This window comes from Elephantulus edwardii, unplaced genomic scaffold (genome assembly GCF_000299155.1).
Source record: "Elephantulus edwardii isolate Elephantulus edwardi_28Jun2011 unplaced genomic scaffold, EleEdw1.0 scaffold00032, whole genome shotgun sequence".
Lineage (NCBI taxonomy): Eukaryota > Metazoa > Chordata > Mammalia > Macroscelidea > Macroscelididae > Elephantulus > Elephantulus edwardii.
This window is the reverse complement of record NW_006399782.1, coordinates 3,973,500-3,997,236: the sequence shown is the minus strand read 5'-3', so window position 1 is coordinate 3,997,236 and position 23,737 is coordinate 3,973,500. Positions and strand designations below refer to the sequence as shown.

General features: G+C 37.4%; 1 protein-coding gene across 1 annotated transcript in view; it reads right to left on the bottom strand.

Annotated features, from left to right (window-relative positions):
- The window catches only part of SNX4 (sorting nexin 4), a 93,240-nt gene that overhangs the window by 56,321 nt on the left and 13,182 nt on the right, over nt 1–23,737 (bottom strand). Inside the window, exons 2-6 of the mRNA XM_006884299.1 lie at nt 18,532–18,653; nt 16,180–16,315; nt 15,955–16,104; nt 15,078–15,125; nt 2,263–2,318 (exon numbers count right to left, since the gene is read on the bottom strand). Of these exons, the coding sequence (XP_006884361.1) occupies nt 2,263–2,318; nt 15,078–15,125; nt 15,955–16,104; nt 16,180–16,315; nt 18,532–18,653 (512 nt within the window). The remainder of the gene's footprint in view (nt 1–2,262; nt 2,319–15,077; nt 15,126–15,954; nt 16,105–16,179; nt 16,316–18,531; nt 18,654–23,737) is intronic.

The following is a 23,737-nucleotide window of genomic DNA, read 5'->3' as shown; positions in this document are numbered from 1 at the left end:
AATTTTAAAAAATTATATCTTTAAAATAATTACATAAATATTTACATCATTTGTTCCATTTACAACCTAGTTTTGGTTTTACTGGGTTTAGGGTATTTGTAACAATATGACAATGAATGGAAGTAAAAAGTCTAGGCACATCTCTTTTTAAAAGTACAATTAATATAATTTAAAAAGCACTTAGTACCTAAACTATGCAAACTGGACCCTTGGTGGTACCATGATTAAAGAGTCCAACTGCCAACCGCAAGGTCAATGATTTGAACCACTCACTCGGAGGTGAGAGATGTGGCAATCTGCTTCACAAAAGACAATCGTGGAGGGGAGCTCTGTTCTGTTATGGGGTTGCTATGAATCAGAATCAACTCAATGGCAATGAGTTGGTTTTTGAAGTCCATGTAAAAGTACAAGACTGAAAGTTCTCCTCATTGCATTTAACAATCCAGTTTAGGAAAAGATAAATATGCATGAAGCAACCAATAAAATTTCAGTGTGGTATATACCCTTCTAGATTATAATCTTTCCCAATTGCCATTTTAGAAATGCAAAGCTATTGTAACAATGGTCAGTATAATAATTATTCCACTAGGCCAGCTAGGGAGAAATTCTGTACACTAAGAATCTGTTACAACAATTTCTGATATAGACCATGACATTATCTTGAGGATTAAAACTCCTTGGAAAAAACATCAGCTTGGAAATGTGGAGAGTCTGCAAAAGGGAGGAGGCTCCTCAACAAGATGGATTTGTAAAGTGATTTTAACAATGGGTTCAAGTAAATCAGAGTTGATGAGGATGGAACAGTACAGGGTGGGATACAGATCTACTATTCACAGGGTCACAGTGGGTTAAAGTCCACTCAATGGCACCTAACAACAACTTCTCAGACTTTACAACAAAGTCCTTTTATTAATTATATGTTTTAGCAAAAATATAGTGGTAAACTGCCTTGGTTATACTATTGCCATATCACATTTTAAAATTCCTACGTACAATATGGATATTACATAAAATTTAGCAATTGAGAAAAATCTAGTTAGGACAGAAAATGGAGAAGACACCACCAACTTCCAAATTAATACTATTCTCACCCAATACCTGCTCAAATGAATGATGGCGAGCTCTGGAGGCCCAGTGATTAAGAAGCTGCACTGCAGCACAAAGGCACATGGTTCAAATGTACCAAGTACTCTGTAGGAGGAGGATGGACAATCTGCTCCTGTGGGATATGAAAACCCACTGGAGGGTCTGTTATGGTTTGGTTCTGACTCAATGGCAAACAAAAATAACAACAGTGGAAAAAATATCCAATAGTTTTTCCAAAGTTTTTTCCTGAGGGTCACATAGTTTTAGTTCTTAATTTAGAATTGTTGTCTGTTCTCAAGTCAATTCTGACACACAGTATAGCTTAACGTGACAGTGCAGAACTGTCCCACAGGGCCGGGTTTCTAGGCTGTACTCTTAATAGAAATTGTTTATTAAGTGCGCACTAAGAATTTATACTCACAGAGATTAATATGAAAGTATTAACTAGCAAAATTCTAAAAACTTTTTTAAGTCCCCCCAAAACGGGAAAGACTTACCTGCCTATGTACCTATCCATCTGAAAACTCCCTTAGTGTCAGGTACAGTTCTATTAATGAAAAGTGTGAATGAGGAAGTAAAAAAATCTTAAGAAATGCCAAAGTTCCATAATCAGGAAAGTCATCCTAAATATACTGGCTTTCTTTAATGTAGAGACATCAAACCAAAATTAATAAAATCAAGTATTTTCCCCATATATGCATCTCCATTAATGTATTACGCTAATACATAGTTTTCTATCAAGTTTTCTTGCTATACAAAGTAGAAAGTATAGTATTAAAAGTATAAATAACATAATTGCCTTATTTGGCCTTTGTAACATTTTACAAGCATGGTCATGTAAGAAAATTTATTTAATATTAAATTAAAATCACTTGTTTTTCTGATACCTCAATAACTTAAAAAGTGACTTTTCCTCTAAAACATTTAATATTTCTTTCTACAAAAAAGCACTGTTTCATTTTTTTAAGCTTCAATCAGTTACTAACAAAACTTTTTTAACCCAAATTTTACTCAAATTTCAAAACCAGTTTTAGATTTTCAAAGAATTTTACTACACGTGAGTCATTATTTAAAAGATTTAGCAAATAAAGTGCATACATTCAGAAATGAAAAATTAAATTATTGGTAAGCATCATTCAAAACAACATTGTAATTGTTATTAAAACAAAACCTTACTTGTCTGGGTTTTTCACTCTGAATGTTGCATTAAGCGCTTTTAACCTGGAGTCTGCCTGGAAAAAATAATTTGGTAACTTAATACAATAACATTTCAGAGTATAAAATTAAAACAACTTTACTTTCCCTTCATAATTAGGATGCTCAAGTATAATTTTTCTTAATATAATCTTCTTGTCATACACATTAAAACTTATCTAAAAAGCCCCCAAACAGCTTAGTAGTCTTATTTTTAAAAACACTACAGAAAACATATTATAAAGTAAATTGAATACACAATATTTAATGAAACCATATTAAACAATGGCCAGTGCCAATACAACAGAGAGATATACATAACTCAGCGTTAAGTGGTTTTATAAAAAAAGTAGTCATCTTTTCTGTAAGCCACAAAAAAAACCCCAATGATTTACACATACAAACTATCACATTTTATGCAAATAATGCATTTGCTATATGTTTTGCAATTTTGCAGCTCTCTGGCAAGATGATCTGTGTCTGCTATGTGCCCTATGTGACTATGTGTGATATTCATGAGAAGACACAAAAACCAATATTACTATTTTGTATAAGACCAAACCAAATGTACATTTTGATGACCAGGATTTTAGAAAAAAAAAATTTAAAAGAAATATGGAAATGCCCATACTAAAGCAATGCTAGTTTCTTGTTTTCTAGCTGCTACTGAAGCGGACTCATGATGACCCAAAGTGGGGAGAAAGTACTACTGAGAAACATTTTAGTTATAGATACTGCTCTCAAAGAAAGGACCAGAAAACTACCAAAAGAGGGACATTAAGTAATTATTTCACTAAATTAAATTATTTTTATTTTCTTTTTTCTTTGGCATACCGTCACATTGGATCCGACTAGTACAGGAGGAGTTTGCCCCTCCTTCTCCAGCAGAGAGCATCTGGTGGATTCGAACCATGCACCTTAAGGATTGCAGTGCAGCTTCTTGCCAGTAGGCCACCAATGCTTCCAACTACATTAAATTTATATTGAGCATATCCAAATTCTACCCTTTTTAAGTGCTCATTTAAAAAAAATCAAGTAACTTCTTTGACACAGAAATTTGAGGGCTCTTAAGTCAATCAGAAATCAGTTTCAAAACTCCCAATCAACTACATAACTTTTACATTACTGCAACTTCCAAACCAAATAAGCCCAATTAATTTAAAAAAAAAAATGACAAAACATTCTAAGGGTTCCCCAAATTGCCTGGCAAATAAAGACATATGCAACAAATGTTACCCCACAAATTCAGCCTTTTAGAACTCCAGTCCAAAAAAAATTCAAAGAGCTATCAATATTCAATTAAGCACTGATTTCAGGAGCTTCCCTTATTTCAAATATCAGTATTTCATCAATTCTTACTGTTTCTTATATCTGAAAAGCCAAGTTAATACATGTGAAAATCCCCTGAATAAACATATTTATGAGTTTAAGGCATAAATCTGGTGGCTTAGTGGTAAGAAACAGCACTGTAATCCCAAGGGTACGCATTTTGAATCCACCAGCTGCTCCACAGGAGAAAGATGGACAATCTCCTTTTTTTTCTTTCTTTTTTTTTTTTATGAGCACTTAAAAAGGATAGGATTTGGATATGCTCAATATAAAAATTACTGCCTCTGAAAATGCAATATTTTCCCATGCAATTTATTGTCTCTGAAAACCATCAGTTTTGAGGTAGTTCTGACTCAATGACATATTACTTCCTTAAATTGTATAAAGGAGCCCGTGGGTATAGGGCATAATGTATCAGCCTGCTAATTGAAGGGCTGTAGTTCAAATCCTCCAAATGATCCATGGGAGAGAGATGGCCAGTATCTTCCTGTGAAGATTTACAGCCTCAAAAGCCCAGAGGAGTGGCACTGTGAGTCAGAATCAACTCAAATGTAATGGGATTGGTTGGCTGGTTATATTCTTAAGTAGACTAAAATCACTATATAACTAACTCCAACTAGTCAATAAGCCCAACAATTTCATAACCTATTACCTCTCCAAAATTATCCTTTTTACCCTACTACCGCCTCCTTTCGTAATTATTTCCCTTCTTCTACACCTTTCAGTTTTTCTTTCTTCCATGGTTACCTGCCATCAATTCTATTACTATTGTTGTTCTTGTGTACCATCAAGTCAGACAATTCATAGGTGACCCTCGAGCGGGTATTCAGAAGCAGTTAAATTGCACGGGAAGAGACTGCCATCCTCCCACAGAACAGCTGGTGGATTCGAACCAAATGCCTTCAGGATTGCAGCTAGACCACCAGAGCTCCCAGTACTAAGCTATTTTCCATCTTGGGCATCTCTACCATCCCTCCTCCTGCTGCTATGTTCAGTCCACTCAAGTTCCTTATTATTCAGGCCTCAACTTGCGTGCTATCTCCACAAAGTCAAGTGACCACGCAGCCAGACTGACCAAGACAGTCCTGGCTTACACCTGTTATCCTATTCTAATTTTTGTTGTTGTTTGTTGTTGTTGTTGTTATGTTCCATCGAGTCACTTACGACTCATAGCAACCCTATGTACAAGAGCCCTAAACACTGCTCTATCCTGTGCCAACCTAACCATCTCTGACACACTCTTTCCCATCACCCAAATCACAGAACCGATCCATCTCATCGAGGGTCTTCCTCTCCTGTGCCGACCCTCCACTCTCCCAAACATGATGCCCCTCTCCAAGGACTGGTCCCTCCTTGCAACATGCCCAAAGTATGTCAGACGAAGCTTCAGAATCCTTGACTCCAAGGAGCACTCCGGCTTCACCCTCTCCAGGACAAACCTGTTTGTTCTCCTAGCAGTCCATGGTATATTCAACACTCTTCTCCAGCACCACAGCTCAAAGGCATCAATTCTCTATCATCCCTAGTCACTGTCCAACTCTCCAATGCATAACACGTAACTGAGAAGACTATAGCCCGGATCAGGTGCACTTTAGTCTCCAGTCTGACGTCATTGTTCTTCAGTGCTCTTGAGAGGTCCTTGACATCTGACTTTCCCCAATGCAATTCGTTTCTTGATTTCCTGGCTGCTGGTATCAAGAGTGTTGACTGTGGAGCCAAGTAAACTAAAACTGTTAACTATCTCGATCTTTTCACCATTCATACTAATGCTGCCAATTGGCCCAGTGGTGAGAATCTTTGTTTTCTTGATGTTGAACTTCAATTCGTATTGAAGGCTGCAGTCCTTGACTTTCTGCATCAAGCGCTGTTGTTTAGAAAAAATTCTATTTAGAATTAGCCAGCTGAACTCACTTCAGATGACCCAAATTTTGTGGGCAACATACAAAGCATCATAATGAGGAGTAAGTGGAACATAGGCCTTCTTCTCTCCATCAGGCCTAATCAAGGTGTTGACCTTGGCCAATCAATGTCATAGAGTTTCTTCTCAGCTTGTTTGATCTACTTGTTGGCCTTGACACCCACAATGAACACAAGTGTGTTATTATCTTCTGTCTTCTTCATGGCTGACTCAGTAGTCAGGGGAAACTTGATGATGGCATTGTGGTCATGCTTTTTTCTCCTGGGCATGCTCTTCAGGAGGTATTTGGACTGCCTTCAGAGTCTCAATGTCTTAGGCTGCCATAAGTTGGGTAACGTGCAGGTCATGGGGCAAGGGGGAGTGGATGCCCTTCAGGGCTGTGTTCTTGGCCTTTAACACCTTTGCTTTGGCTTCAGTTTTGGGAGGGGCAGGGACTTCCTTCTTCGCTTTCAGCATCATCTTCGTAGAAAGACACTACTATTCTGATTATTAAGTGCTCCTTTTTACTCTCAAGACTGCTGAGATAATTAATAGAATAATTAATTTTATGGTCACGCTTTCTCCATGTAACTCCTAAAAAATAATCTGTGTCATCACACTCTTTTTAACAGTGCCCTGCTTTACTTCCTTTATAATAAACATCATTGTTTTAAAGTATCTTGAGTATGGGGGGATAGATTTCTATCTACGTACACTGGCTCACTTTGTTGTTGTTGTTCTGTGCCGTCAAGTCAGAATGAACTCATAGCTGACCCCTCCCGGGGGTTTGCAGAGACTGTAAGTTGCACTGGAGGAGACTGTCCATCCTTCTTCTACAGAACAGCTGGTGGATTTGAACTTTATGCCTTTAGGATGGCAGCACAGCTTCTTACCACTAGGCTACCAGAGTTCCCTAAAGTATCTTGTGTTTTTTATTACATGCTAGCTTAATTGTCTTCAACCATTAAAATAGAAGCTTCATGTGGCCAGATATTGTTTCTAATTCATTCATCACTGCTTTAACAACACCTGAAAGATTATCTCACACTGTCTGCATCCAACATTTGTCATTTGTAAGCTAGCTCTCCCAATGTTCCTGTGTAATAACATACAGATAAGCAGAGATGTCAAGGATGCTGACCTTGGTTCTAATAGTGCTCCATGCAAACAGAGAGGGTTTCTAGATTCTTTGGAATCATCCTAAACATATTTACAATGTGAGTATGTGACACAATGCTTATTTTCATCACTGAGCTAACTTCTTAAATAACATTACTTTATACTAAAAGACATCAGTGTAGAGACTAAAAGTGCATCTGGTCCAAGTCAGGGCTCCACAATTATTTACTATGTATCAAAGAGCTGGACAATGAATAAGGATGATAGAAGAAAAATCAATGTCTTTGAGTTGTGGTGCTGGAGAAGAGTACTGAATATATACCATGGACCACCAGAAGCATAAACAGATCTGTCCTGGAAAGGGTAAAACCAGGCTGCTCCTTGACGGCAAGGATTTTTGAGCCTCTGTCTCACGTTTTGGGCATGTGACCAGGAAGGACCAGTCCTTGAAGAAGGACAGACATCATTCTTGGAAAGGTGGAGGGAAGGGCAAGAGACAAAGACCCCAGATGAGATGGAATGACACAGTAACTGGTAATGGGATTAGGTATCTCAGAAACAGTGAGATTTGCTCAGGATAGAGCAGGGTTCAGAGCTATTATACACAGAGTCATTATGAGTCACAAGTGACTCAATGTCATTAAAAACAACATACTAAGCAAACAAGTTCATTCCACACCAAATTAAAAAAAAACAAACCCACAACAAACCAACAGTTGATGACCACAACCACAAGAGAAAACTAGCTACAAAGGTAAAGAGGGTAGAAGAAAATTCAAATTAAAATGAACAAGCAAAAAGCAATAAAGCAGAAAGACCAGATGTAATGGTCTAAAAAAGACTGGAGAACCCTCAATACTATTACCCAAAGACAACCTTCTAACATGAAGGAAAGGATACTCTGGAGACCACATTTAGTAACTAGTTCATGGGCTTAGAAAAGAAACTTGAACATTTGTGAAAAATGTGCTCTTCAGGACAATAAACTATACAAAACCAAAAGGGCAACAACTGCCCAAAACCTAAGATGTGAAGTCAGGAAGAGAGAGAGAAATCAGACAAATGGAAATGGGAAATCCTATGTGGGGAACGGGAGAGGTGCTAACACATTGCAGAGACTGCAATTCATGTCACAAAGCAATCTATGCATGAATTACTGACCTGAAAACTAACATACAGACTTACTTTCACATGAAGCACAATAAAATCTGAAAGGGAAAAAAAATCCATTTACATGAAGTTTACCTCAATTCATGGTCACTCTATGTCAGTGTAAAATGGTGCTCCATAGTTTTTTTTCAATAGTCAATTTTTCAGAAGTAGCATCAGGATGGATGGTGAAGAGATTGAGATTGTTCACAGCTATAGTTTGCTTGGCTCCACAGCCAACACTCTTGGCACCAGTAGCCACGACATTAAAAGGTGTATTGCCATGGGAAAGTCTGTGTCTCTCTGGAGACTAAGGTGCGTCTATATAAGCCATGGTCTTTGCAATCACTTGTATGCATCAGAGAGTTGGACAATGACCAAGGAGGACAGAAGAAGAATTGATGCCTTTGAGCTGTGGTTCTGGAGAAGAGTATTGAGAGTACCATGGACTGCTAGGAAAACAAACAGATTCATCCTGGAAAGGGTTAAACTGGTGGCTCCCTGGAGGCAAGGATTCTGAGGCTCTGCCTAACATGGATATGTTAGGATATGTTGTAAGGAGAGACCGGACCCTGGAGAAGGACATCATGCTTGGTAGGGTGGAGGGACAGCGCAGGAGGGGAAGTCCCTCTATGAGGTGGATTGATTCAGTGACTGGGTTAATTGGGATAGGAGTATCAGAGACAGTGAGATTGGCACAGGACAGGCAGAGTTTAGGGCTGTTGTACATAGGGTCGCTATGAGTTGCAAGCAACTCGACAGCACATAACAACAACAACAGACCACCATGCCTTTTTTTTTTAAGGCATTGGTGGGTGGACACAAAACTCCAACCTTTCACATAGCAGCCAATCATTTGCACCACTCAAGAATTTCATATAATTATCTTGGCTAGGCATAATTATGACTCTAAAAAGATTTAAGAAAGAATATTAGACAACATTTCAAATTTTGAAGATGCTAGATCTAACAGTCAAATTCAACTATTCCTTTAAAGTATAAATATTTGGTCTGTTTCATAAAAGCACAGAAAAACTAAAACTTGCTTTAATAAGTTACCTTAGCATACATAAAGTACATAATAACATAGGAGGTACCAGAAAACAATAGCTAAGAGCTTTGCATGAGACACACATGAACTTAATCTCTGTCACTTAACAGACATATGACCCGGGTAAGTCACTCTGTAGAATTCCTCATCTACAAAATATGCAAAGCACTGATTAACTGCAAATGTTCTGAAGCTTTACCAAGCATTTTAAGGCTATGCTGTTATCGTGTGCTACTGAGTCAAAACTAACTCATAGCTGACCCTCCGGCGGGTTTTCAGAGGCTGTAAATTGCACAAAGGAGATTGTGTATCTTTCTCCTGAGAAGCAGCTGGTAATTCTGAACCACTTGCCTTTGATTTGGCAGTGAAACTCTTTACCAATGAGCAGAGCTTCAGCTGCAATCAAGCTATCTTAAACATTAAGAGATAATAAACACACACACAAAAATAGAGTGCAATTATAACACAGTGCTTAGCACAAAGTAAGCATTTAACACTGTTATGATGCTAATGTTCTTCGGAAAAGAATCTTACCAACTTATTAGATAACTTATTTTGTTGTTCTTGTTGTTATGTGCTATCAAGTCACCTGCAATTCATAGAGACGCAATGTATAATAGCTCAGAAGCCAGTCCTATCTCAAGCCAGTCTCACTGACTCCAACAAACCTACCCCCATTTCCCCAGTTACTGTATCAATCCATCTCATCCAGGGTCTTCCTCTCCTGCAATATCACTTCACCCTTCCGAGCATGATGTCCTTCCCCAAGGACTAGCTCCTCCTGGCCACATGCCCAAAATACGTAAGATGGAGCTTCAAAATCCTTGCCTCCAAGGAGAAACTGGTTTCACCCTCTCCAAGACAGACCTATTTGTTTTCTTGGTGGTCCATGATAGGTTCAAAACTCTTCTCCAGCACCACAACTCAAAGACACCAATTCTTCTTCTGAGATCCTTAGTCACTGTCCAGCTCTCAAAGCATAGCAAGTAACTGTGAAGACCACATTCTGGATCAGACACACCACAGTCTGGATCAGACACAGCATAGTCACTAGACTGACACTGTTGCTTCTCAGCACTCTGGAGAGGTTCCTCACAGCAGATTTTCCCAGTTCAATTCATCTTTTGATTTCCTGACTGCTGATGCAAAGAGTGTTGATTGTGGAGCTGAGCAAGCTATAACTGTTAACAGCCTCAATCTCCTCTCCATCTAACATGGTGCTGCCAATTGACATAGTGGTGAGAATCTTTATCTTCTAGATGTTGAGCTTCAATTCATAATGAATATTAACTTACTAGATTTATTGAAATAATTTATTAGATTTTCTAAAAAACCTTTTTTTATATCATTTTCAAAATCTTTCCAAAATGTTCTTCCTAAAATTAATTCTACTCTATCATCTTATAGCAACAGCTGCCAAATTTCAGGCTAAGGGTGTCTGGATCCTGCTGCTGTCTTGTGGTATTAAATCAGCTGTGACTCCCATTGACCTTCAGGAATCAAAATTGCTAAAATAATTCTGGCTACTATAATGAAACTTTAAGAAACATAGCACTGAGGGTACTCTGGTGGCCTACTGGAAAGAAGCTGCACTGAAATCTCAGAGGTATACGGTTTGAATTCACCAGATGCTTTGCTGGAGAAGAAAGGGCAATCTTCTATACTAGTCATATCCAATTTGATGGTACACACAAGAAATAATAAAATTTAAAAAAAAAAGAAAGAAAGAAACATTGCACTGGAAAGTATACAGAATCATCAAGCTTTTGGGAAAGGTAAGCACATAAACAACTCATACTGAGCCTATCTGTTATTCAGGTGACATGGATATGTGGGAGCATGGGTGGTTGTTGATAAGTACTTTCAAGTCATTTCCAATTCATAGCAATCTTATGTATAACAGATCTGAGCCCTGCTCTATCCTTAGCCAATTTCATCATCTTTGACACATCTACCCCCATTACCCCACTCACTGAATCAATCCATCTCATATAGGGTCTTTCTCTCTTGTGCTGTCCCTCCACCCTCCCAAGCAAGACGTTCCTCTCCAAGGACTGGTCCTTCCTTGCAACATACCCAAAATATGTGAGACAGAGCTTCGGAATCCTAGCCTCCAAGGGAATGTGGGTACTATGGCATATGTCCCTCCAGTAGAGGGTCTAACTCTCAGATCACTGCCTTCTTTGCTATCAAGTTTATCAGCTACCTAGATCTTTGCTACCAAGTCATTTTTTCATTAATGTCATAGTATGCTGCCTCTAGCAGTATTTACTTTGACCTTTGTAATTTTCTGCTTCTTATTTGACATAAACTAGAAACTAGTTAAATTATTTTAAATGATCTAACTATAATAAAAATAATGAGTCCTATGTACAAGAACAGAGTATTTCTACAAGCATAGTACCGTGTCACACCCATTTGAACATGTAAGAAGTCAAGCTTTTTTCCTTCTAATATTTTTTATTGGTTTGCATATAATCATTCATATATACTATGCTTTATTCATACATACTTTGTTTTATACAATCATTCATATACACTGTATTTCATATTGTTAACTATTGATCTATGCTTATATTACCCATCTTTTCAAGTCTCCAATGAATCTTTTCTATTCCTTCACCCAAAGCTAAACTTTTCCTAAGTTACAGACTGCTAAATACATGACTTCTAGATAAACTACTGACAACATATATGTATATACACACACACACATATAAGGACAACTCACACACACCTCTATGTATGTATATGAATATGAGGCTGTACCCAAAAGCCTCATTTCCTTGACAGAAATAAGGACTTAAGTAGTAGTCACAAGAAAGTAAAGATTATAGGAAATGTGAAGTTTATTCAAAACGGCTTTCCCAGTCACTGAACTTGACTTTGCCATGTGGATGCGTGGGAATATGTGAATAGGTCATGTTAAGACTATCCACAAGGGGACTGGCTATCTCACCAATCCACAAGGGGACTGATTAGTCTTAACACTGCGTGATCCAGCAGCAGAAGGAGATTTTCCCCACCAGCAAAGAAGAAGGTGGAAGAGACTAACACATCTTTCAAACCTAGAAACTCTTGCTCCAGCTACACCTACAGCAGCCACCACCATGGCCAAACCAGAGAATAACATAAAACATGAGATGGAGCTACCTTGGAACTGCTACCCCCACGGCTAGAACCAGAGCTAAGCTAAGAGCCTGTGCCCAAATTTATTTGACAATGGGGGTGGAGGAGGGCAAAATGAGAACTTTGGAACACTGGCCAAACCCATGAGGCTCAAGGCTGAGGTGCCCACAAGCACATTTCGTAAGCTGCTTGTTTTGAGTGACTGTGATCAGCTATTAATGTGATTTATAGCCTTTTGATTTCTCCAATATGGTTCTGTGAGGTCTGTGAGCTATCACATCATACTTTAGACCAAATATAGCAGTAAGAATGGTGCTGAGATGAGTAGAAAGGGGTGAGGGGATGTGGGACACATGCTGGACCTCATGGGAATTAGTTTTTTTCTACTGATGCTATTAACAGGGACAGTTCTCTTTCATGAAGTTCATAAAGATCAGGTATGGCTGACCCCATATAGCCCTTACTCTTCTTACTGGGTTTCGTTACATATTAGCACCAAAATAAAAGAATAAAGCATTTCAGTATTAACACTTACACTCACAAATTATGCATTCTGTAAACAGTATATTCTAAGTGGATGAAGAAACTTGAAGCTTTCTCAAGGTTACAAAAGTTAATAGTAAAAAATTGGAATTCACACCAATATAAAATTATTGTTGTTGTTGTTGTTATGTGCCATCGAGTCATTTGCGACTCACAGCGACCCTATGTACAAGAGCCCTAAACGCCGTTCTATCCTGTGCCAACCTCGCTGTCTCAAACACATTCATTCCCACCACTCCACTCACAGAATCCATCATCTCATCGAAGGTCTTCCTCTCCTGCACCATTCCTCCACTCTGCTGAACATAATGTCCCTTTCAAAGGACCAGTCCCTCCTTGCAACATGCCCAAAGTATGTCAGACGAAGCTTCAGAATCCTTGACTCCAGGGAACATTCTGGCTTCACCTTCTCCAAGACGAACCTGTTTGTTCTCCTATCAGTCCATGGTATATTCAACACTCTTCTCCAGCACCACAACTCAAAGGCATCAATTCTCTTTCTATAATCCCTATTCACTGTCCAACTCTCCGATGCATAGCATGTAATTGCAAAGACTATAGCCTGGATCAAGCACACCTTAGTCTCAGCCTGACATTGTTGCACTTCAGTACTCTTGAGAGTTCCCTCACAGCTAACTTTCCCAATGCAATTCGTCTACTGATTTCCTGGCTGCTGTTACCAAGAGTGTTGACTGTGGAACCAAGTAAACGAAAACTGTTAACTATCTCAATCTCTTCACCATCCATACTGATGCTGCTAATTGGTCCAGTGGTGAGAATCTTTGTTTTCTTGATATTGAGCTTCAATCCATATTGAAGACTAAATAAATTGAATTTTTTTAAAAAAAATTAGGATTCAAGTATAAACAATTGATAACTAGCATCTAAGCTGATGACTAAATTAGTGACAATTTTTTTAAAAATTTCCATTACATAAAGTGTATTCACACAAAAATTATATTTTAGTTTTAGTGTTCTCACTGGTTCTTGACTGTTAAAACAAGCTTGGAAGCAGGAGTGGCATCCACTTCTGAAACAGCTTGCCTCCAGAAACTCTACGAACTTGGAGAAATGAAAGTTATACAAGTGTTCAGGTGTTTCGTTCATAGGGTCACTATGAGTTGTCTACAACTCAATGGCACTTAACAATCATTATGCATAAATGTGTAAATCACTAGGAAGTATTTTTAAACTATAATACAACTTTTATTATTATCTGGACTTAACAAATGTTTGGACTATACTATTTTTTTTTTATTTTATTACTTTTCTGTGTGTGTACCGTCAAATCAGATCTGACTGGTACAGGAGGAGATTGTCCCTCCTTCCCCGGCAGAGCATCTGGTGGATTCGAACCATGCACCTCTGGGATTGTAGTTGCAGCTCCTTTACCACTAGGCCACCAGAGCTCCCCAGACTATACTATTTTGCGATGTTAATGAACTGCAACTTATATTTTTCTACTTGCCTATTCATTATAAAAGAATTGGAAAATTTTTCTTCTTAGAAGCCAATCAGAATGAAATTAACTCTATCACAGAGAGTTAAAATATTTCTGTAATACTTACTAAAAAAGGAAAATTCTCAAAAATTTGAAACTCAAGACAAAGAGGAAAAAACGTTAAAAACTTTGCAATAATTTGTGTTATATTACTTTCACAGAAAAAACAGAATGGAATTAAGACTGTCTTATTACTATTATACACCTCAGTTTTAAGTAATTATTCAATCTATCTTCTCTAGATTATGTGGTTACTGTCTTCCTCCCCTAGTATCATTCTCAAACATTCATTTCTAATGATTAAATTAAAAGCTATATAAAACTAAATATATCACTGTTGTTGTCTGCCATCGAGTCAATGATGACTCAACCCCACATACCAGAGCAGAACTGCCCCACGGGGAGTCCTAGGCAATCTTTCTAGGAGCAGATTATCGAGATTTGAGGGTTAGTTCTGCAGAAAAACTGTGTGATATTGAACAGCCAATCTTTCCATTAGCAAGTGCTTTAGCCACTGTACCACCAATGTTTCTTGACTGTATTTCTAACAGAAGCTAATTCAAAATTACTTCTATGCCCCTTTAAAACAGGTTGTTCCAGCAGACACAATATACACAACTGTTAACTCATCTTTCAGTCTACCGATGTCGGAAATCCTAACGTGAATTCTTGAGAACTGTCTTTAAGATCTGATAAAGAGTGAAAACTTGTTGGGACAATGCTGAGGGGGAACAGAAGCAGAAACAAAGACACATAATAAGAGCCCAACCCCCTACAGACTATGCCACCAGAGCTCAATTAGAAAAAAGCTAAAGCTTGTATCTAAATTACTGCATTTAAAAGTTCTTTCCCAACATAATCAAATTTAGATATATGACCAATGTCATCTCACTTGTAACTAAAACCATATTACAGTGGTTTGGTTTTTTGGTTTTTTTTTCCAAAAACTGTACCAAAGATGATAAATGCAAGGACTATTTCCAGCAGTCAATCAGTGAATACCAACCACCACTAAGTGTGGGCACGGTACCGACAACTGTAAAGGAAGCTGGAAAACCACTTCAAACAAATATCCTTACCTTTAGCTGAAAACCAGTTTCATTCACAGTCTCCTTCCAATTGGCTTCCTAAAAAGGAATTTTAAGAATCTTTACTGTAAAACAATTCCCTAATTGGGAATATTAGAAAATAATTATCATTCTGTTATTTCAAAGATGGGGAGAAAGATTAAAAATAGTTCCTTTCACCTCAAAATTAAGCAAAAAGAATGATTAAGAATTCATTGCACCTCTAGATGAAACAAACTCAGATTCTTAAAGATTACCAAAACATAGAGCCAAGTTTTTATGCATGTGAGCTTCACATCTGTAAACAACATGAACTTTATTGTCATCCAAATGATAATGGAAATTAATTTTTTTTAAGGACCTTTAAGTCAAAAATGTGAGCCAAAAGAATGATGTTGTTCATTAAGCTTGAAAATTAAAACAATGAAATACATATAAATGAAGCAAACACTGCTTCAAAAAGATTCTTACTAAAACAAGCCTTCTATAGATCTGAAGAAAAGTAAAACGTCAAGCAAAAAAAAAATTCTATGGGTTTCTTTTGTTGTTTTGCTTTGTTTTTTGGTGAGGAAAATTTGTATTTAAAATTAGCCAGTGAGACTCAGTTTAGATGATCCCAATTTTGTTGGCAACATACAAAGCATCCAAGTAAGAAGCAAGTGGAACACAGGCCTTCTTCTCTCCATAAGGTGCGGAGTGGAGAAGGAACACTTAGTTCTGAATATACTCAAAGCTCCCAAAACCTCCCTTCCTCTTGTACGTCAGCGCTTCCTTTGATTATGTCACTTCCCAAATAGTGATTTAGTTTTTTCCCATCATTTGTGTCAAAAAAGCTTTTTAAAAAAGGGATTCCAATATAAAAGGAAATTCCTAAATAAAAGGAAAATACCTGTGTTAAGAACAAGTAGAAGATTTTGTCTCTACAAAGGATGGGATGAGAAGCAACTCTGAGGAGAAAGTTCTCCAAACCAATCCGTCGTCTTTCCACAAAATCCGGATCCATGTTGTCAGCAGATAGTTTATGCCAAACAAACTCTGCCTATTTAAACAAAAACATTATTATGAACAGTCTCAATGTTAAATACATCTAAATTACTGCTACTTCATTTCTTACCCTTTTCTCTGGTAGAGGTGGCACAACAATATGTGGATAGAAAACTAAAAGGTAGTTTCTCAACAACTCAAATTCACTATACCGCCGCCATAGTGAGTCTGTTAGGACACTCTGACCATCAATATGTTCAACTGACCTGAAAATGAACAGAAGAAGATTTACAGTATTTCAAAAATTAAATACAGCACTTTCTTTAAAACTTCATTTCTAGATGACATATGACCCAGGTGCTGAGTTAAGCACTGTATGTTATCTCACTCTTATAACACCCCATGCAGCAGACATTAGACCCATTTTACAGATTAGGAAGCAGCAACACAGCACAAGCTCGGCCTACAATAACAAAGATTTGTGGAGTGGAGCTCTCAGATCCATTTGACCAAAACTCTCACTTCTAACCACTTGTCTTGTTGTTGTTGTTGTGTACCATCAAGTCAGAACCAACACATAACTGACCCTCTAGTGGGTTTTCGGAGATGGTAAATCACCTGGGAGGAGACTGCACATCCCACAAAGCAACTGGTGGATTTAAACCACATGCCTTTAGGACTGCAGTGCAGTTTCTCACCACTATGTCACAAGGGCTCCTCCAACCACTTGTCTAAGGTCATAAAAATATACCTGAACTCAGAAAAAATACAAGTAACTCTACATGGTTAAACTGAAATATCTGAGGGTCCTAGTTGCTTAAAAGTAAGCCTTAAGGATAACAAGCTTATAGATTATCATTTCCTAAGACAGAAAAACAAAGTATAAAGAGAAATATAGATATATTTGACAATCCTGAAATTGAAAACTTTTGTCCTTTAAAAGACAACATAATCAAGGCTAAAAGACAGTATTTCTTAAAATATGGTCCATCTGTATCAAAAGTTTTTATTTAAAAATATGTATTCCTTTCAAAGAAATAAGGACTAACAAAAGTACTAGCAATCATTGGCAAAAATAATTCTGTGGAATAAAAACAAAGTTTGTAACTACATTTTCTGGGGGGACAAATTATGTATTTCTGGACTCAACAAAAACATTCAGTGTAACAAATGATCTAAAAAATTTCTTATATTAATATTTGAGAACTCTTATTTTTAACATTTACGATGAGTATCAACCCAATAACCCTTCTGTGTGGCATGTATCTTACCAACTAATGAGCCATTTAAAACATTTACTCTGAACCTAGCCATATAACTCAAGAATAGTCGCTTCTTTTTTTTTTAATTTATTTTATTTCATTATTTTTTGTGTGTACCGTCAAATCATATGTGACTGGTACAGGAGGAGATTGTTCCTCATTCTCCAGCAGAGCATCTGGTGGATTCGAACCGTGCATCTCTGAGATTGCAGCTGCGGCTTCTTGCCAAGGGATAGTCACTTCTTAAGAGTTTCAAGTTAGACAGGGTAAGGGAAAAAACAATGAGTTTTTCCTCATTTGCTATTCTCTTGAATGTTAATGTTGTTGCCCACTGTTACTCAGCTAGAACCAACTCATAGCTGACCCTCCAGCATATATTCTGAAGCTGCTCATTCTCCCACCGAGCAGCTGGCAGATTTGAACCACCTGCCTTTAACTTGGCAGCACAGTTCATTACTCACAGTGAACAATTATAACCTATTCAGATTATTCAAACCAAAGTATTCTTCCAATAATAATGGTTAATTGGTAATTTCACTGCCCAAGTAAGTAGAAAAAGTATGTTCATACTAAATAATATCTTTACTTCATTTTAAACTTTATTTCATTTTAAGCAGTTTACTCAGAAAACTAGAGATAAATACTAATTCCTATACCTATAGTGTCATTTTTTTAAAGTGGCTAAATTAACATTAAAAATAAAAAACTATTCCGGAAACAAAAACAAAAAAATTAATCACCTTATAAATCTCTGGTATATACAGACACATGTATGCATATACACACATGCATGATCCAATTTATTAAATAATTACTTTATTCATCTCTTTTTTAAACATTTCTATTTTATATAAATGTTAAAACCTTATTCTCTATTCCTAGACTTGTTTGTTAACCACATTCACTTACTTAAATTCATTTTGGATTCTTCTGAGAACCTGATATACTTTCCCAAAACTAAACAATGACTTATCTAAAATCAGACACTGTTTCCAGTAACAAAGTATTCTACTAATCTTACATTTCTCCCAAAAAAGAAATACATGAGAACACCAAGAGTAGTATAGGAAAAGATACTGTTTCCTTTACTTGCTAAAAAAGTAAAAATGAAAACAAAGCAATATCTAAACAGCCAATGACCGCAACCAATTCTATTACATAAGAGAATAGTATCAACAGCCAGCTTTCTAGCTGAACCTCAGCCAGTTCTCCCCACCAACCTTGTTTCAATGAGGTAAGCAGTGTATGTTTCTTGCATGTTCATGGCATTTCTTCCAGTTCGCTTTTCTGCTTCTGAAACACTGATTTCTATCTTCTTCAACCAAAAATTATTGTCTGTCATCTGGAAACAAAAACAAATAAGAAAACACCTTTAGAATAGGATTGAAACAAAACCCTATTATAATAAAATAGTTTCTTAGTAGCTCTTTCAAATATTTCCTGATGTCCTAATGTTTGCTAAGCGACTTTGTAGCTCCTGACTGGCCTCTATCATAACACTGTAGCAAAAATAAACTTTTCCAGAAGGCATTTTAATATATACCATGTATTTAATGATGATGAGGATGGCGGATAGATAGGACATGATTCAGATCTGTTGTTCACAGGGTTGCTATGAATTACACTTGACTCAACAGCACCGAATAACAACCACATTTAATGATTTTTTTAAAAAAAGGATGCATTTCTAGGACCAAAACGAAATCTATAAAAGGAGTATGTAAGCAAATCTCTCTCTCCAAAATAAATACTTTCTTTTACTAATGACAAGATTTTCAATAGGCCTTTTCATTTTTAAGAATCAGGAATTCAAGCCAGGCTCCATACAGCAGCAGGGCTTAAGGGGACTAGATTCCCTTCTTTGTCCACTAGAATCTCAAGCCGAGTCTGTAGCAATGGACCAAAAAGAATAATAAACACACAGGTGGTTCATATGCTGTCTGTGTCAGTAAAGATCTTAAATATGTTCAGCGTAACCACAAGTCTAAATACAGAAAAGTGGAATAAGACTATGTGCTAACTAACAGTGGTGTTCTGTCCTTTTTTCTCCATTGCTCACTTTCAAAGTTCTTCATCAAAAACCATCACTTAACTTTGAAATGACCAAGGGAGGAAAAGACAAAGCACCATCCTAATCATAGTCTTGCTCCATCTTCCCTGTTTAGACTGAAATGAATCGGCTGATTCTATGAGGGCTGCCTCAGCCTGACTTCTTCCTGGTGATAAAGGAGAGAGGGTATGAGGTCAAAAGGAGAAAGGTGGTTAAGGCTCTCCGGGCCACACCCTGGGAGAAGCAGGGACTCTAACAGGGAAGCTCTGGGCAGCGCTTGTCCTCTGCTTGTTTCTCTCAGGACCTCTTTTTATTTAAAAACAACAACAACAACAAAAACACAACTGTGATTTCATTTTTTTAAAGTGATTTTTTTGGGGGGAAAACACAAACACACACACCCCAACAAAGCTTTTATTGTGGTAAAATACATAGGCAAAAAGAAGTTTGCTACTTCATTGTACAATTGATACTATAAAGCAACAATTGCTGAGGAGTCTCCATCCTGAAGCTCTTGGAGAAAGATCAAGAGATAAAGACTGCAGCCCAACGCACATACTTTTATTTTATATTGGTTTACTTAGAAAATTCGTATACATTGTTTTTCACATGAGATCTTTCCCATTTCCTTAAAGCACTCCTTTCTTCACCCATCAAATTGTGGGACCCTATGATTATGTTCCCCAGCCTCCTCCCCTCCTTGGATCCTCATATACGTTTTACTAGTTATCTATTTCTACAATAATGGTCTTACACAGTATTAGTCTTTATGGAACTGAATTCACTTGACATAATGCTCTCCAGTAGCTCCCAAGTTAGACAGGGATTTATAAAATCATTGCTCCTGTTTAACATCCCTCTTAATCTGTTAGAATCTGTTGGGGGGCGGGGGACACATCCAGGTGAGCAAAGGAAAGGAGGAGCCACTCACAAGGACCAGAAGCAGAACTAGAGATGGAATCCTAAATGAGTGAGGGTAAGTTAAGTGGAGGGCGAATCCAAGGATTAGAGGTGTTTAGAGAAGAGGGAGAATCCAGCTTCATTCCTTTCCCTGCCTTCTTCCACTCCAAACTTCAGTCTGGGCCTATTCTTTTTTTTTTTAAATCCTGAGTGGTTAGGAGTTGTGCAATATGCAGTTTGACTAACAGCCACTCCTTGAGAGAAAGATGGGCAATCCCTCTAGGCAAATTACAGCCTCTAAAAACCTGCTGAAGGGTCAGCTCTGAGTCAGTTCCAACTCAAAGGCACACAACAACTCTGCCTACTTCAGAAGCTGTGGCCCTGACCACGGCATCATGTCCCTGTATCACTTGCATATTCTCAATTCTCTTTTGCACAGACCCTATTAAAATAAATTTTAAATAAACCTGAGGGGGGTTGTGATTTGCAGCCTAGAAACCCCCATGGAGATGTTTTACTCCATCACACGGGGACCATTATGGGTCAGAACTGATTCACAGACACCCCCCCCCAAAAAAAACAAGAACAAAAAAATACATCTACCATCTTGTCTGACCATTAACATTAACCATTATCATTTCTTTGGGTGGTGGTGGAGGGAAATGCTGTTAAAATTTTTATAGGGGATTGTGTGGAATCTGTGAATCACTTTGGGTAGCATCAACATCTTAATATTAAGTACTTCAATACATAAACATAAATTTTTTTTCATTTGGCTAGATCTTTAATTTCAGCAACTTTTTAGTGCACAAGATTTTCAATGTGGAAATTATTGAATAATATAATATCACTAACAGCACTGGCCTAGTACTATTAGGAAGTAGACATGCTGCCATCCCAAAGGCACGCAGTTCAAATCCACCAGCTGTTCTGAGGGAGAAAAATGGGAAATCTCCAATGCGATTAAATTGCCTCTGAAAACCAACTGGAGGGCCAGCTATTAGTTGGTTCCAACTCGATGGTACACAACTATAGTACATACTAGCAAATTTTCTGAAGATAAATTAAAAAAAAAATTACTGTCGCTGTACAATGGCACAGAACTGGCAGATACACAAACTGGATCAAAAAGAGGATGTGGCATTATAGTTATCATTGCTGATGTCGGATGGACCTTAGTCAAAAGCAGAAAATTTCAGAAAGCTCTGCGCCTGTGTATTATCAACAACATACATGATTCAACTGCATGGGTCATAGCAAGTTATATATATAATTTCAAATAAAACACCTAGAATACCTGTAATTCTACTCATGTGAGAACCATATATGGATCAAAAGAACACCCACAGTAACAACAGTCAAGAAATAGAACTTATTACACTAGGCAAATCGGTTGTCAAAAGACTCCTCAGATTTCTAAAAAGCAAAGATGTCATCTTGATGACTTAAGTGCGTGTATCTGACTATTGTCTATTCAAATGCATCATATGCATATGACAGCTGGATGGGTGAAGGGATGCATTTGAACTGTGGTGTCAAAAAGATTGCTGAATATGCATGACACGCTAGAATCACAAAGTAGTCAGTCTTAGAATAAATAATACTGAAATGTTCCTTACAGATGAGGATAGCAAATTTCCTCTTGCTTACTTACCCCTAGAAAAATATACCATGTTTGATAAAGTAAAAAAAGAAAGAAAAAAAAACATAAAAAAAAAAAAAGACTCAAACTCGTTGTGTGGTAGAAACCTGAGGCTGTAAATTACACATGAAATTGCCCATCTTTTCTGAGGCTGTCAATTACATAGGAGGATACTGCCCATCTTTCCCCTGTGGAGCTGCGGGTGTATTAATACAGCCTTTGGGTCAGCAGTACAGCTCTCTAAGGACTATGCCACCATAGGAAACCACTACAGGATGAATTAACAACAACAACAAAATGACAACAATAGGCTCAAATACATCAAAGATCATGAAGACCTTTGGCACAGGACCAGACAATGCTTCTGAATGTTATACGAGGTTGTCATCAATTTCATTTTACTTGGATCCACAATCAACACCCTAGGTAACAGCAGTCAAGAAATAAAAAAATAAAAATATGTGTTGCATTGGGAAAATCTGCTGTCAAGGATCTCTCTAACATATTAAAAAAGCAACAGTTTAAAGATTTAAAAGATTTAAAGTTTAAAGATTCATGGTTTTTTCAATTATTTGCTATATATCGAAAAGTTAGACAATGAATAAAGGTGACAAATGAAAAAAAAAATATGCCTTTGAATTGTGTTGTTGGAGAAGAGTATTGAATATCCCATGAATTGACAAAAGAATAATGCTGGAGAAAGTGCAACCAAGGCGCTCCTTAGATGAAAACATGGTTAAACCTTGGGCCGCGCCCTTGGAAAAAGACATTATGCTTGAAAAGCTGGAGGGTCAGAGAAAGAAAGACCTTTAACAAGATGGATTGACACAAAGGAGGCTGTGAGGATAGTGTGGCAGAGGACTAGCTTCAGATCTGCTGTTCACAGGGCTGCTCTGAGTGGTACCAAAGGGTACCTAATATCATGAGTTGAAATGACTTGTTAGTCACAACTAATCAGAAGAGAAAAGAAGCTACCGCAAAACTTACAGTGATATGTCACAATGAAAATTAAATCTATGAGCTGCAAAACCAGAACGTGTTAACAGTTTAAAAAATAAACTCAATAAGGGTACTGTATTTAGGGTATCATTCTCACAAAGAACTGAGGGAAAATTTAAGAAAAAGTAAAAAAATGCTAGATAGTTTAAAAAAAAAACCCAACAAACTTTAAGGAGGACAGAGAACAAAGAGTAGTGCAGTGGACTAGAACGAATTAACAAAATTATAAATCTTCAGTAGTCCAACAAGACAATATTTTTAGGAAGAATAAGTTGTATGTCCATGTACTATGAGAAAAAGATGAGAGAGGGGAGCAGAAACCATTCTAGTAAGAGAAATTTTTAAAAATTACATAAACACAAACCATTGTACAACACCATTGGCTGGATACACAAAAAACATCATAATTTTAGCCTACATGCAAGTACTCCGATCTATGACCATACACTCTAGCGAAAAACATCCTCCTTTCCGGAAGCACAAGACTGATAAAACAAATTATCTTTCTAACCAAAATATAATGTGAATGAGTCATGAATTTACCCTAACAAACCATCCAATTAGTCACACATGAAGGCATAAAATCAGCCATCACAGCAACTACACAATGAGAACATGCACACATTAATAAAGTCACCAAGGTTGGTTGTTGTTGTTGTTGCTGTTGTTATGTGCCGTCGAGTCATTTCTAACTCATAGCGACCCTATGCACAACAGCCCTAAACCCTGCTCTATCCTGAGCCAACCGCACCGTCTCTGACACACCCATCCCGATTACCCCAGTCACCGAATCAATCCATCTCATAGAGGGTCTTCCCCTCCTGCGCTGTCCCTC